Below are 15075 nucleotides of genomic sequence, written 5' to 3'. Positions count from 1 at the left end.
AAATTAGCACTATTTTTTTCTTGAAAAATGACATTTGAGATCTTAAAATAACTTCAGTACTCATATGCTTATAGAATACCTTTCTAAGTACTACTCCTGCTCCCCACCCATAAAAAATCTAGCACTATTTCCTTTCATCTTGTATGCCTGTGGAGCATTCCAGGCATGGAGTTCTCATTTTCGTAAGCCAATAGGGTCCAAATATTAGAGCTGCACTGTTCAACACAATAGCCACTAGCCACATGGCTAGTAAACATTTTAAATGTGGCTTGTCCAAATTGAAATGGGCTATACAAATACACATCGGATTTCAAAGACAGTGAAGGGTGCAAAATATCTCATTAATATTTTATATTGACTACCTGTTGAATTAATTATATCTTAGCTAATATCAGTTTAAATAAAATATATTAAAATTCATGTCACTTGTGTCTGCTTATATCTCTTGATATGGCTACCAGAAACTTTCAAAATCACATATGTGGTTTGCATTTGTGGCTCACGTTGTATTTCTATTGGAAAGTGCTACTTTAGGGTGCAGAGAGAAATAGTGGGGACGTCTGTTTAAAATGCAGACTGTCAAGACCGGCTTTCTACAGAATTTAGTTCCGCTTTCTGTATTTCAGGCAGAAATTAGCAAGTCACATAAAGTAATAAGAATGTAATTCTTTACTTTCTTCCTTCTCCTCCCATTACCAAGTGCCTGATTCTCTACATTTCTCTGTAGCAATTACCAAGAAAAAGAATCTGTTCAGCCTAGATAATCGTAAGTGACCCTCTCAAGTCAGAGCTTTTGTGTCAGCCTACCTCATAAGTCTCTGACCTATGGATTGGCTGTCCTTCAATCAGGTGTCCGTCCTTAGACCAATCCATTTGGACTGGTGGGGGGTTGGAGGAGGCATGTGTCAAGTTAAACAGAACATGGGAATGACCTGGAACCTCCTCTAGGCAGGGCCTATGGATGGCCGGCTTTGTCTGGAGGGATCTGTGGGTATACCCAGCACAGACTGGGTTGGCCAGCAGTGAGTTCATTCAGAAATTAAGAGAGCGTGATGCACATTCAAAGATCCTGTGTGTACTTGAGCCAAGGACTAAATATTTCCTGAACTATGCTCTAGGCACAATTTCAGCCAAGCCACTCTACAAATAACAGTAATGATAGATCTATTTTCAAAACTATTTCGGTCACAGCTAGCAACTAGTCAGCCAGATTAAACATGAAATTTAGGTGGGAAGAAGGGGAATGCAGAGACAAAAGAAGCAATATATGGAACACAACCAAGCAATCAAAGTTCCTGTCCCAACAATGCCATTTCATCACCATATGACCTTGGGCAAGACACCTTAACCCCTCCTGCCTCAGGCTTGTCATCTTTACTGGTTACAAAATGACAAGAGTGTGAAGATTGGATGGAACGATAGATGTAAAGGTGCTTTTTAAAGTTAGAAGAGGTACACACACAAATATGACTTGTCATTACCTACATGTCGACTAACGAAGGAGCAACTTCACAATAAATCTTATCTCAGTGAATACACCCTGCACAGAAACCATCTGGTTGTAATTTTTTTAGCCTTGGTAAAACATTGGAAATGTTAACTCCCAGCTTTCATACTCTATCAGCACTTATCTCTAGCTACAGGGTCATCTGTAATACGCCTTCGGGAAATCACCTCAGTACATCAAACCTCGCTGTCACACCAGCAGCCCACCATGAGCCACACAGGATGCATTTGAGAGAAATACAGTCAATCAGTCCTGTGGTTGGCGACAATTGTCAACTTAATCTGATGGTAGCTGTTTCCAATAACTGTCAGAATATTCAAGATTTACAACATAGCCTAATGCCCCATCACAGCATTTTCTATTTAAATAATCTAAATGGTAAAAAAAAAAAAAAAAAAAGTAAAAGAAAAATTCGGCTATCTTATTTTGGGCCCAGATTTATCCCATGCAATATCTTAGGAAAACAAACAACATATAATTTTTTTTATGTTATTCCCATTTCCTTTCCACAAGATAAATTACCTATTTTTCCCCCAAAAAGTGTTAAATGTTACAGAGACTCAATTCAGGAATATTGAGAATGTTTTCATTTGTCTGTTCCTTTATGAAGAGTCTCACACTTCTACTATACCAACAACAAGAGGAGAAAAAAGTTTACCAAATATTTGCATAATTGATTAGAAACACGGGAATTGTTGTGGCTTCTGAAAAAGGAGCTCTGTGTCTTTAAGGCTCCATGGGCTCTCGGCTCAGAAGCAGACAGAGCAGCTCTGCAGCAGCACGACTCATCCTATCGATAAGGTTCAGTTAGCCAAGGTGGAGGATGGGAAAAGAATGGAGCTGTCCCAGCTACTCAATGAGATCAGGGCAAACTATGAAAAGCTCCTCACCAGAAATCAGATAGAGACCGTGCTCTCAACAAGGATCCAGGTAATGATTTCATACAGACAGGCACCTTCCAGGATAAGGAGACAATCCATGTCTACCCAATTCCTGTCCCGGCCTCTCTGAGGTACAGTATTTCCTTTTCAATGCAGCATATAGGGGGGAAGGAATTTAGGTTTTACTGCAATGTGAAGGGGACTATAGGGGAAAATGCTGTGATTATACCGTTAAATGACCATTAAATAAATGTTGGTTGATGCATTCGATTTTTATATAAATTATGAGGTTACTGTCACTAATAAAACATGGGGGTCAACATACAATAAAATGGTGCACTCTAACCTCTTTTAGACATCCAAGGAGGAAGCATTTCAAATACCCTTCAAAAATATTATGGAGTTATTTATAGAGATGATTTAAATAACGTCTTTAAAATGACAAGCTTTAGAGTAAGATTTATTAGCTTGACCACTTTGTAAAAAAACTAAGTAAAATATTTCTAAAGCTTTTTAATGAGTTCAGTTTTATACCACATCGTTATAAATAGAAACTGTCTGAGTATTGTGAATGTGGCATTCAGGACAATTCAGATATAAATTGGGACACTCAAAATTCCCCCAAATTGATATACTCTCCATTTACATTATAGATTTTTGTTGCTGTGCCTTAAGATGACAAATGTTTATGTCCAATACTAGGCATTTAATATTTAAGTATTTTTAAAAAGAAAGCCAAGTTAAATAAAGGTTAGCTCCTGATTTCAAAGACTTACTTTGTTTTAAAGTGACAATTATCTTTAGCAATTAATTAGAGTCAAATCTTTAAACAAATGTACAAATATTTTAGAAATGAAGATTCAACAATTCAGGGACTTTTTTTTTTTATTTATTTTTTCAGTTCACCTACCACATCTGAGTTCAAGTTCTAGTCCAAACACCCAAATACAACAAAGAGTTTACCTAAAAATATCATCAAAAGGGGAAAATGTTGCTGAGATATCATAGAGCTTTATTCCATTAGCAATTCATTTTTAGTAATATTATATATTTTACCTCTTGGTAACATTTTTTAGTCTTCATAAAGAATGATCAGTTTCCTAGATTAAGCAAAGTCACTGACATACTTGATTTAAGTGTTGGAATAGTTTACTCACCTTTTACAAAGAGAAAGAATAAAATTAATAGATGACAATTTCTGAAAATTATAAAAATAAACATTTTATTTTTGCAATAGTAAAAATACAAGTTATTTAGTTACAAGTCACAATGCTGAAATGCATAAAGTAAAAAAGCAAGACTACAGTAAATTTCGTTTAGAGCCTTTTAACATAAATCTACTTTAGAGGATTATTTTCAAAGAATTCAGAAACTCAGCTAGAATAAATTCAAAAAAGCCTGATTAATTATTACAAAATAAGGAAACATAAACTCTTCTAGTTACTTATTGCTATATAACAAACCAACCAAAATCTTAGTGGATTAAAACAACCTTTGTATTCTCTCACGGCTCTGAGTTAAAAGTGGGTGATTCTTCTGCTGCACATGACATTGGCTGGGACTTCAATCATCTTGGGATACAACTGGGCTGGGACATCCAAGGCGGTTCATTCATGTGTCTGGAACCTTGACAGGCGATTTCTGAAAGGCAAGCTCAGCTAAGACAACTGGGCTTGTTTCCCTCTTCCCATGTAGCTTCGGGATCTCCCTCCCTCTGGCTTCTCAACAGAATACCCAGACTTCTCACATGTTGGCCCAGGGCTCCCAAAAACACAGAAGTCTTAAGTTTTAGACTAGGACTGATACTTCTGCCACATTCCACTGGCTAAAGCAAGACATGCATGAGTCAGCCCAGATTCAGCGTGAGAAGTCCTCACACAAGGATATGAATTTTGGGAAGTGTGGTTCACAGGAGGCCATCTTCAGACTCTGGCTACCACACAAACCTAGCTGCCAGTTCCACATTCAAAATCCAAAATCCAAAACACCAGTAAATACCAGCATTTTTATGCTCTCCTATTTCCTAAATTCTCAACATTCTCCTTTGTAGTTCCTCCGATATGTGTTGCTGCTTGCTCTTGCCTACTTTACACTATGAATAAGTAATACAACAAACTAAAGAAACATAAATTTTGTTCTCTAATACCTTGTCCTAAATTTTATTCAGACTTCATTTACTCCAGTTTCCTTTTTAAAAAATCTGTTGTACCATCATATTAATTTTTTTTTAATTCTAAAATGCATTTTTACAAGAACATAAAAAAAATGATTTGAAGTAACATTTTGATTGCTTCAAAATGTTACAAGCAATTTCATACACTGCTCTTGAGGCCAAATGTTAAGAATTCTGTCAAAAGATACTTTCATTTAATTTTAACATCAACACAAGAACATTTAAAGCTGCCTATAAAATAATCCATTAGTTACTTAATATGAGAACATTTAGAAAACAATCTTTAAAGAACTCATTTTTACTACCACACTTGATACCCAAAATTAACATGCCTTCTAAAAAGATCATATTGAAAAAAGTAAACCAACAACAGGTTCTCTTAATATAGAAGTCTATTTTAGAATCTCTAATGCCTATGATAACTTAATTCTCTAAATTATTCATAACATACTTTCCAGCAGTATTTACCTCCTGTCTGTATACCCAGTCCAATAATTGATTAATTTAGGATATATAGCTGTTATCTGCTTTTATAAAGCAGCCTACAAGAAAATATGGGGGCAATCATTAATTTTCAATCCTTCTTCCTTATTAATGCCATAAATAATGGAAAGTTAAGAATCATAAGTCTCAACCTTAGGTCCTGAAAACTTATTTTTCATTAGAATAGGTGTTTTTCTGCATTTCGTAAACTGTCATAGGAGGAAGGAATTTTTGAGGTTCATTTTACCCCTGAGAAAACTGAGGCTAAGAGTGCAATTGACTTGCTCATATATTTAATTAGTGACTAAGCACTAGAACATACATTTGTAATCTAACAACTTAAAGAAAAAAATGACTCGATTCCTATGCTATTTTTCTATAATAGCTTTTAAATGTTTCATTTTCAAGAGTGCTCTTTCATTTTTTGTCATTGTCGTTGGCTTTCTTCTAGCTAGAAGAAGATATAAGCAAAAAAATGGACAAAGATGAAGAGGCTTTAAAGGCAGCGCAAGCAGAACTCAAGGAAGCCCGACGCCAGTGGCACCACCTGCAAGTGGAAATTGAATCTCTCCATGCCGTGGTGAGAATGATCTCAAAAGCAACTGGCCTGTTGGGTCCCCAGATGTTACCTGATTAAGAGAGGAAAAGGAATAACCTCATTACCTTACAGTGAGAAACTGGCTGTAATCGAAAAGTCAAGACCACAGAATTCTATCCTTGGTCTTAGTTCAACTACTTCCCTTCCTCCTTCATGACAATGGCTGCTATCAATTCACTCAAGGTTTAATTCCTACCAGGTTTAGTTCCCACCTATAGAAATGAAATGATCCTTGCTTATCACATTAGGATTCTCTGTTAGAGTGAGGGACTAGAGCCTTTGTCATTAATCAAAGTCACAACAGTGGGAGTCTCTTATCCATACCACTGAGAAAGAGATAATAGAAAAATCTTTAAACACTTTCCTAAAATATCTTATAAGCAATCTGCTTTGGCTTTGTTAATCAATATTCTATGTTTTCAATATTTAAAGAATTAAATAAACCAGAGTAACGTAACCACACTGCAGATTTTTATTTATTTATTTATTTATTTGGCCATAAGAATTATTACAGGACTCCTTTGAAATAGTAAGCTCTCTAGCTATACATGCGTAATTTTTAAACAAGTCATACATAAAGCCATATCTCTTGCATAAGTGATGTACAATTACTGCAACCTTTTAAAGAAAGGTCACAATAGAATGAAGACATTGCAAATGGTATTTCAGAAACATATTTGTCTCACCGATTCACTGACGAAGATTTATATAAAACAGGAGAGGGGCCTTGAAAACTCCCTACAGGCCAGTGAGCAACATTACCAGATGCAGCTCCAAGACCTGGAGACCGTGATCGAAGGATTAGAGAAGGAGCTACAGGAAGTAAGGCGTGGCATTGAAAGGCAGCTTCAAGAGCATGAGATGCTTCTCAACACGAAGATGAGGCTAGAACAAGAAATAGCAACTTACCGCCGCCTCCTAGAAAAGGAAGAGATCAGGTACCTAATCCCGTATAGTTAATAACAAGTGGCCAGAAATGCAAAGCCACTTATGTCCTTGTTGATGTAATCAGAGAAATTAAATCTAAAAAAAAAAAAACTATTTGCCACGAATTGCTCACTCAGTTTCTACAATAAAAAAGGATTAGTATGCACTGTAAAGAGTATGAGCAAGGACTACTTCCCAAAACTACGGACAAAATAGCCAAGGTTTGGGACAGTAGTTATAGCAAAGAACACATAGAGCTTAGAACGAAATGTAAAAAATTCCTAATAGGTACAAAAGTGACCATTCCTAACTTTCTCACTTTCCTTGCTATGCATCGCTTTCGGAATTAGTCATTGCCTTTTATGGACCACCCACCCACAAAGAAAGCTTGGATACTTACACATTACTACCACATCCCCACCCCAAAGGCCTATTCCCACCATATCTCAAACACCAAAATAATAATAATAATAATACAACCATGGAAACAATGGTGTTTGGAGCACATGATTTAGAAGACTTCCAGATGTCCTGATAACAAAAGGTATCAAAGAGAAATTTTTATTAATTCACACAATTTCATAATCTGCAATCACTTGTAAGGTCATATGGCTTTGAGCACAGCACAACCTCAATTTTCCATGTTTCCATAAAAAGAAACTTTTATTCTTGCTTGCTTCAAAATTCTGAGTCCTCTGTAAAACTAGTTGAAACTGCTTTAACCTACAGTATTCTTGACATTTACTAAATCTTTGAAAATCATAAACTGAATTAAAAATATACCACTTACTGAGTGATGCCAGGCAAGTTAGTAAATCCCTTCGTGCCTCAGTTTTTGCATTTATGAAATGGGAATAATATTACCTACCTCAGAGGATTGCTGTGAGGATTATGTTTGTAAAGTGCTTAAAACAGTGTTATGTAAATATACATATATAATTTATTGATGAGTAAATAAAATAAATGGTTGTGAATTTTAAGTTTTGATCCTTCAAGATATTGATAACTTGGTCTTAAATATTCCTATAATGCAATTTAAAATGTTTTTATTATGCTATATTTAAGATATACAAGAAAGTATCAAGAAGAATATAATAATAAGCATCCATATATGCACTTCCCCAAGTTCAGACAGTGAACATTTAAAACGTTTTTGAAATCCGTTCACACCCTCCCTCCCCACACCTAAACCATATCCCCCCTAATTTCATCCTCCTCCCTCAATCTACCTGGATCCTGAAATTGATGCTTATTAATTTCATACATTCCTTTATCCTAGTATGTACATATGCCCAAACAAACTATGAAATTCTTTTGCATATTATTTTAACCTTTATAAAATTAGCTACAACTTACAGGTTTATTTTTTCAATGTTATACTTGGGAGATTCACCCATTAAAAAAATATATATCCTCAATTCATTTATTTTCACTGCTAGGTAATATTTCCATTGTATGAATATACTATTTATCCATTCTCTTACTGGTGAGCATTTGTTTCAATTATCTGCTAATACAATGTTGCTCCTGTAATCAATGTAATTCTTTCCGATTTCAGATATTATGGTTGTATCCAAGGTGGGAAAAAAGAACAAAAACCTACAAGTAGAGTTGGTTTTGTTTTACCTTCAGGTGAGTTTCTGATGCAAGTAAACTAACTTGAAAAGTGAAGTACCATTTATAGGAAATATAAATAAATTAAATACTCTAACATAGCAAAAATAAGCAATATTTGAATAAACTTTCACATATAAACAGACTGGTACATTTTATTTTAATATTTCATAAATAAAATTTTCACAGCCATTATAAATGAAATATCTTTTTCAACGAAAGTCCCACAAAAGTGTGAGAACGAGAAAGTGGAAACAGTGACCAAACAGGCAATATTAAATGGAAATATCGTGAAGGAGAGTACTGAAGCTCATGGCACTATTCAGTAAGTAAAACAATTTTGACTAAGAAGTGATAATAAACATATGTAAAGAAATTAACCTCAGTTGAGTAATCTCAGTAATCTTTGTTCGAATGTTCCCCAAAATAATTTTAATATGCTGTAATTTTTAATCTGACGTGAATATATGTAAACAAAAACTCAGATGGAGTACTCAATCCTCAATTCACCATTTTTCTAAGAATATAACCAAAATGTGAGACTTCCATAGAATTCCATAGAAATTACAGTCATTTGATTTTTAAAGTACATAAATTATAAACTCCATAAGGAAAATTGTACATTATAATTTAAAATGTAAGTTATAAATTATATAAACTTCTTTATTTCATTTGCATACGGAATACATATTACATATTTTTTTAATGTATCCATTCTTCATATAGAAAGGTTTATTTTATCATTTCAGGACAGAGAAAGTGGATGAAGTTATTAAAGAATGGGAAGGTTCCTTCTTTAAAGATAACCCTCGATTAAGGAAAAAATCTGTTTCTCTTCGATTTGATCTTCATTTAGCGGCCACTGATGAAGGGTGTTTACAGACTAAACAGGATAATCTACCAGATATAGAAGTCAGGCTTATCATGAGGAGATCATGCAGTATCCCCTCTATCAAACCTCCATCAGAAGGTAATTAATCCAAAGACAGTATTTGACTTAATTTGAAAATGACATTAGGATGTACCAAGGTGGGCCATGCTGACCCCCTTCTGTCCCGAAATGTAAGTTATTAAGTATGTACGTTGTGATCAGTGTTTGATTCTCTTAGTGGGGAAATAAATGGTAAGGGACAAAATTTCTCTGAATCTGATTATGGATATATTTTTTTGGAGGAGGGAAGCTTAAAAATAAAATAGAAAATTCAGTACAGTTTCTATTTTATTTATTCCCCAAATAGTCTTCTTTTTCCCTTGAAATTTTATCAGAGACTATAAGCATTAGCTGGCTTAGTTAAGTCTTTGAAATTTCACTCAATGGCTGAATACTCTAGGGAAAAGAGAACAGTTTATTTAAATATGATTGAATTAAGAATCGCACTAAATTATTCATCACTATTCTATGACTGATTATATCTAAAATATTTTTTCTGATTAAAAAAGAAAGCAATTATCAACAAACTTTTAAAGAGATCTCACTATCCATGTAACCAAAAATTTTCCTTTTGAGAAAATAATTTGCACACTTAGAAAAATAACAAAGTGACTTTCCACGAGCAATTTTGAGCGAATTGTAGAACAGTGCTAATATGATGAATAAATAAAAATTAATCTTCATCTGAAAGTGTTTTGTAATCATCTGATTTCCAGAAAAGATATTTTATTCAAAGAACTTTAAAGGTCATGTCCTCGCCCTCAAAAAATGAGGCAAGCTGCACAAACAAAATGTGAAGAGCTGGTTACTAGAATTACTGGGACACTTATCCAGCTTCTCACCATCCCAACTTTTCCATTCATAAAGTTAAATGTGATTAATTGGAGTGTTTGATGTGAGCATTAGGTAAGATATTATATAAAGTATTATAAATATTTCCTGCAATCATTTATGTGAATTAAGATAACAGTATTGTTATCTAAGCTAAGAGTATTTGCAGGATTTATGTTTTTAAATTGTTCAAACTGTAATAAATATGGATAGAAAATATATTTGTGAATACGTCAAGTATTATTGCAAAGTTTTTAAACAATCTCATTTGTTTAATACAGGTATATTTATTTTACAACCTTAAATAATAAATACCTGTTTTAAAACATTAGAAATTTATAGGCTAGTAATTATTTTCTAAACAGAAAAAAAATGTTGAGTACCACTCATCATACTTTTTTCCCAGCTAAAGTATCATCCAAGGGCTACAGCTATGTCAGCATTTTAGTACAACCTTTGCAGTTGCAATCTCTCTCCCTCTCTCCTTCTCTCTCTCTCATCTCATTTCAACCAAAAAGTATATTTTAACCAGAAGAAAATTATGTTAAATAATCTTTAACATAATACAGGGATGTAAAATTAAATTTTTTCTTAAGATTACTTTGGATTTCTTTGAGCTTGGCTTATTCTATTTAGTGAAAGATATGGTTTTGTTATCAAGAATACAACAGCATGTTAAGTGCTTATTCTTGCATAAGTATCTGACCTAAAATACATCCTATACATAAGTGTTTTCATTCGATATTAAATGCTACTAACTCTATTAAAGCTTTGACAAATGCAATCATATAAGCTATTGTATTAAAAAGAAGTTACTGTACTAAGCAACAGTAATCATAATAATGCAAAATATATAGTATAACTAATATGCGGTGTTAAAATCAGTACTGGGCATCATGAATGTAACTGCTTGTTATAGTAATTCCGTTATACAGCTATTGTATGTAACATGTACATTTTGAAATACAGTACTTGAATTTGTAACAGTTTCATTTGCTTTGGGGCATTTTAAATTGGAATATGAATTTACCAAAGTAAATAATACCACAATAAAAAAAAAATCAAAACATGAACTCTAAAGTTGCATTGTATTTGAGTTTGAGACATTGTGTTGAGTTAAATTGTTCCAATAGCGTTAGCTCACTTGGCAAATGAAGAAAATTGTAACCACAGTGAAAAGAGAATATTTTGTATACTTTAACAAAAGAAAAATTGGATGATATATTCTAATAAATACTCTAATAAAATAAATCAAAATAACCCCACAATCCTGGGGAAAGTATAACAGAAATTAATATTCTCCCATCTCTCTGGAATAGTTAAAAAGCATTGTTTCTATAACAAAAATAAAGCGTAATTCCAATTATGACAACTATAGGATCCCAGCCCTGGTGCTGTCACTAATTACCCATGGAACCAGGAAAGAATCATTTAAATTCCCTAGGCCTCAATTTTCACACTCGAAAACAAAGGGAAATGTGGTGCTTGGTAATAATTTCTACCCTGCCTACCTCAAAGCGTTGTTCGAAATAATATACATGAGAAAACATTTGGCAAAGCACACTCAAATATACAGTATTATTTGGATGAAAATTGTCATTGCGAGAGAAGAATTTGTGAAAACAATTATAGCTAACAATGACTAGATAATAGTTTGAAACACAGCAGGTAATGAAAATTTTTTAATTCTTCTTTTGCTACCAGAAGTTAATCTTTCCCAGTGAGTTACCCAATGATAGTTTTTAAAGTACAAAAACTGTTCTCTAGAGTCAAAAAAAGCTTAAATTAATTTGAAAGTTTCAAATAGAAATGAATTATGGTACATGGACCAAAATTAAGCTAGTTATGTAATATATATAGACACATTACTCAAATTATCAGCACATGAAATCAAAGGAAAGTCTGTACACTGAGCAAAATTTGGTACTGTGTTTACAAGTTCTGGCCAGCATATACACACAGATGGCCAATATTCATGGATGTGCTACAAAAAAACATTTTGAATAAGGTCTATGTGCAAATCAGTACAAGCCTTTTCCAGTTTCCCTTACACACTTAGACCCTAGACCAGGGTAGGCAAACTTTGGGCTGTATCATCCCTATAGCAACTATACTATTTTTCCCCTGCAGCTGAAAGCAGGTATAAATAATATGTAAATAAATGGGTATAGCTATGTTCTAATAAAACTCACAAACGGGAAGTAGCCAAGACCTGGGGCTGCAGCTTCAGTTTACCCACACCTGCCCTAGACCCTCAAATAAGACCTGTGAGTGTTAAAGCATACCCCAATTCTGCAAGACCATCCTGTTTTCAAATGCTTTCATTCTTTTCTTCACCATGTGTCAAAGAACCACGTCCCGAATCCTCAAGGTATTTTGAAGGCAATGAAGAAGATTGTAAAAGCAAACCATACTTTGTCCACTTCTGCAAAACACTGTGAATGAGTCTGTCCTGGAAATCTGCTGGCCGTCAATATTTCACAACTATTATTTCTAGTAATAGAAACTGAATACCGTAATTTCTTTTGCTTTCACAGAAATAGCTGAGAAAATTAGCCTATTTCACCATTTATGCCTATAACCAGACTTTTATAAGCTATTTTGCTCAGGCAGAGCCAAATTTTGAGTCCTATTTTGAGGGGAAAAAAATTTATTTAAAAGAGCTTCATTGGAACATACTATAGACAAACTGCATGGCTCAGTCATTCGAAATCTTTCTCAAGTCACAGGCCTCTTTGAAAATCTGTTAAACTACTAACCCTCTATCTGGAAGAAAAAAAAAGCATATAAAAATTGTGTACAATTTTAAAGGTTCATAGATTTCCTAAGGCTTATAAATAGACTATGAGGTGTCCAAGGACTGTAAGTTTTTTCCTTGTTCTCTCCCATTTTTTGCTTTTTCTTCTTCCTTCTCAGTTATGGTTCGCTTTCTAATTCTGTCTCCTGCCACAGCCTCTTCCCATAGCACTATGGAAAGAAATCAGAGACCTGGGCTTGAATCCCAGCTTAATCACTTACTAGTTTTGGCTTCCCTGTTTTGGGGGAAAAAGAACCTCAAGAAAGTGTGAGTAGTGTTAGAGAGGAAAGCAGGCAAAGTTCCTGAGTCTTGCTGCCAGAAATAAAACTAAACTACTTGGGCCTGAGATTATCTCTGGGGTTTACCGCTAGGCCTCTGTGAGGGCTCTCAACAACGTTTATAGTTACAATAGTTTAAATAGTCATATTCAAGATGCATCCTATATTTGCCGGGATTAATCATGATTCCAAAAGTCTATGCTGTGGTCCCCACGAATATCCCTGTACATGCAAGATCATATGTCCTGAGTTTGCTTTGGGGGTTGGGGGGAACTCGATGTAAAGAGTCTAGCTTGATGGATTATTTCACTCTTCGGTTTTAATTTTTTCAGGTCTAAGAGACTTTGTTTTCTATTATACTTTACCTATATTCTTCCTTTCTTAAGTTTGCAAATCTTCAGAAGTGGAGAAAAATCAAACGGAGAAAATGAAATAACCACTTATTCATTTCACAAATATTCAGCACCTGAATGACACTGTTCCAGAAATCAAAAGTCCCCACCCTCAAGGAGCTTTCATTCTGATAGGAAGAAAAAGACCACAAAATAAATACATAACAAATATAGAATGTTAGGTAGTGATAAGTACCTCAGAAAATAACAAAGCACAGACCCTAAATAGAGATTAAGAAATGAACTGCAATTTTAAATAGGTCAGGAAAGACCTTCTGAGGTGATATTTGAAGAAGGACCAAGAGTTGAGAAAGTGTATCAATGTCTCTGCTCCTCGCTGATCCCTCCTTTCCTTTTCCACCATTTGTGTGCTACCCTTTTCCCACTGCCTAGGCTTTGTTCTCAACACCCAACACGTCCAGCTCTTCTTCAGAGGACTGCCTAGAGATGACACAACAGAGCATGAGCCCTCGCAGGGCACTTGCCCAGTCCCTCCACCATAACCCCAAAGGGAACCAGCTGCAGTTGCTGGCAGGAGGGAACCAGCTGCAGTTGCTGGATGAGGCCAAAGAAAGAAGGTATGGGGGTCCCTGCCGAGGCCTTCCTGTACCTTATATCAATCCTTTACATGTCTCCGATGTTTTTATATTTTAAAAAGCAATTTCATGTACAGTATTTTAAGCACCACTCAGACCGCCTGTTGTCCTTTGATGACCTCTTGTAGTTTTTCCCTTCGATATGCTCTTCAGTTTCACTAATTTCTATTCATGCGTATAAAAATATTGGAGGTAGAAGACTTGGACAGAGTGTCACTTGTCCCAGGCTTTACAGACTTCTAGAGGTGTCCCAGTCAGTGCTGGCACACGCCCAAGGGTGGCTAAGGGCAACCCAAGAATTCAATATGTCACTCTAAATGTCAACACTGTTTTCAAGTAATTACAGGTTAGGGAGCCCATCTATTCCTTCTTCCCCCATAGTGGCCCACGACATCCGCCAGCTGTCATATATCCGAATAAAGAGCTACTAACTGGTAAGCCAGCATACTCCTGATTCAGTGCAAAGAGCCCTGGCCTAGATCAGAAAGCTGCCTCAATACACATTTATTGAGCATCTGACAATGGGTCAAACCCTTCGTAGGCACTAGCGATGACCAATGCAGATGGCTGAACCTTTGCTTTCAGTCATCTGCATGCATTACAGATGACAAACGCACTCTGATGCAATGAATGGATCGGGCACAAACTACAATAAAGAACCATGGTAGTTGAGAGGGAGGGTTATGCGGGTGGGAGGGCATCACCAAGAGACATCAAGCGAGATCCAGAAGGCCAGATGAGTTTAAGCTGAAAGTGGGGGACAGCCGTTCCCGCCGGAGGGAACCGAATGAGCCATGACAGCGCCGGGCAGAGACCAGCGGCCCCTCGGTTGCGGCAAAGCCACCCACCCAACCTGGGGCAAGCGGATGAACATCTCTGGGCCTCGGCTCGGAAACCTGTGGCAGTTGCGCCAGACTCGCGCTTGCAAAAACTGCACGGCCGTGTGGCTTTTCGCCGAGGCTAATGCCCGGCAGTTCAGGAAGGCACGGGGCGGAAACCCCGGGCACTGAGCGCCCGGCGCCTCCATCCTCGGCTTGCTTAACATACACCCTCTCGCTCATGGCAAA

At 35.7% G+C, this 15075-nt stretch overlaps 1 protein-coding gene across 1 annotated transcript; it reads left to right on the top strand.

The window, feature by feature from the left end:
* The first annotated feature begins 2256 nt into the window (after positions 1–2256).
* On the top strand, positions 2257–9290 carry KRT222 (keratin 222). Its single transcript, XM_016150790.2, has 6 exons — positions 2257–2437; positions 5496–5624; positions 6360–6580; positions 8128–8201; positions 8373–8508; positions 8933–9290. Exons 1-6 carry the CDS (start codon positions 2342–2344, stop codon positions 9159–9161), a joined length of 885 nt encoding a protein of 294 aa, XP_016006276.2. The 5' UTR covers positions 2257–2341; the 3' UTR covers positions 9162–9290.
* Positions 9291–15075: the final 5785 nt, after the last annotated feature.

This window comes from Rousettus aegyptiacus, unplaced genomic scaffold (assembly GCF_014176215.1).
Source record: "Rousettus aegyptiacus isolate mRouAeg1 unplaced genomic scaffold, mRouAeg1.p scaffold_m13_p_6, whole genome shotgun sequence".
NCBI lineage: Eukaryota > Metazoa > Chordata > Mammalia > Chiroptera > Pteropodidae > Rousettus > Rousettus aegyptiacus.
The sequence above is the reverse complement of the archived record's forward strand: the minus strand, read 5'-3'. Positions and strand labels throughout refer to the sequence as shown.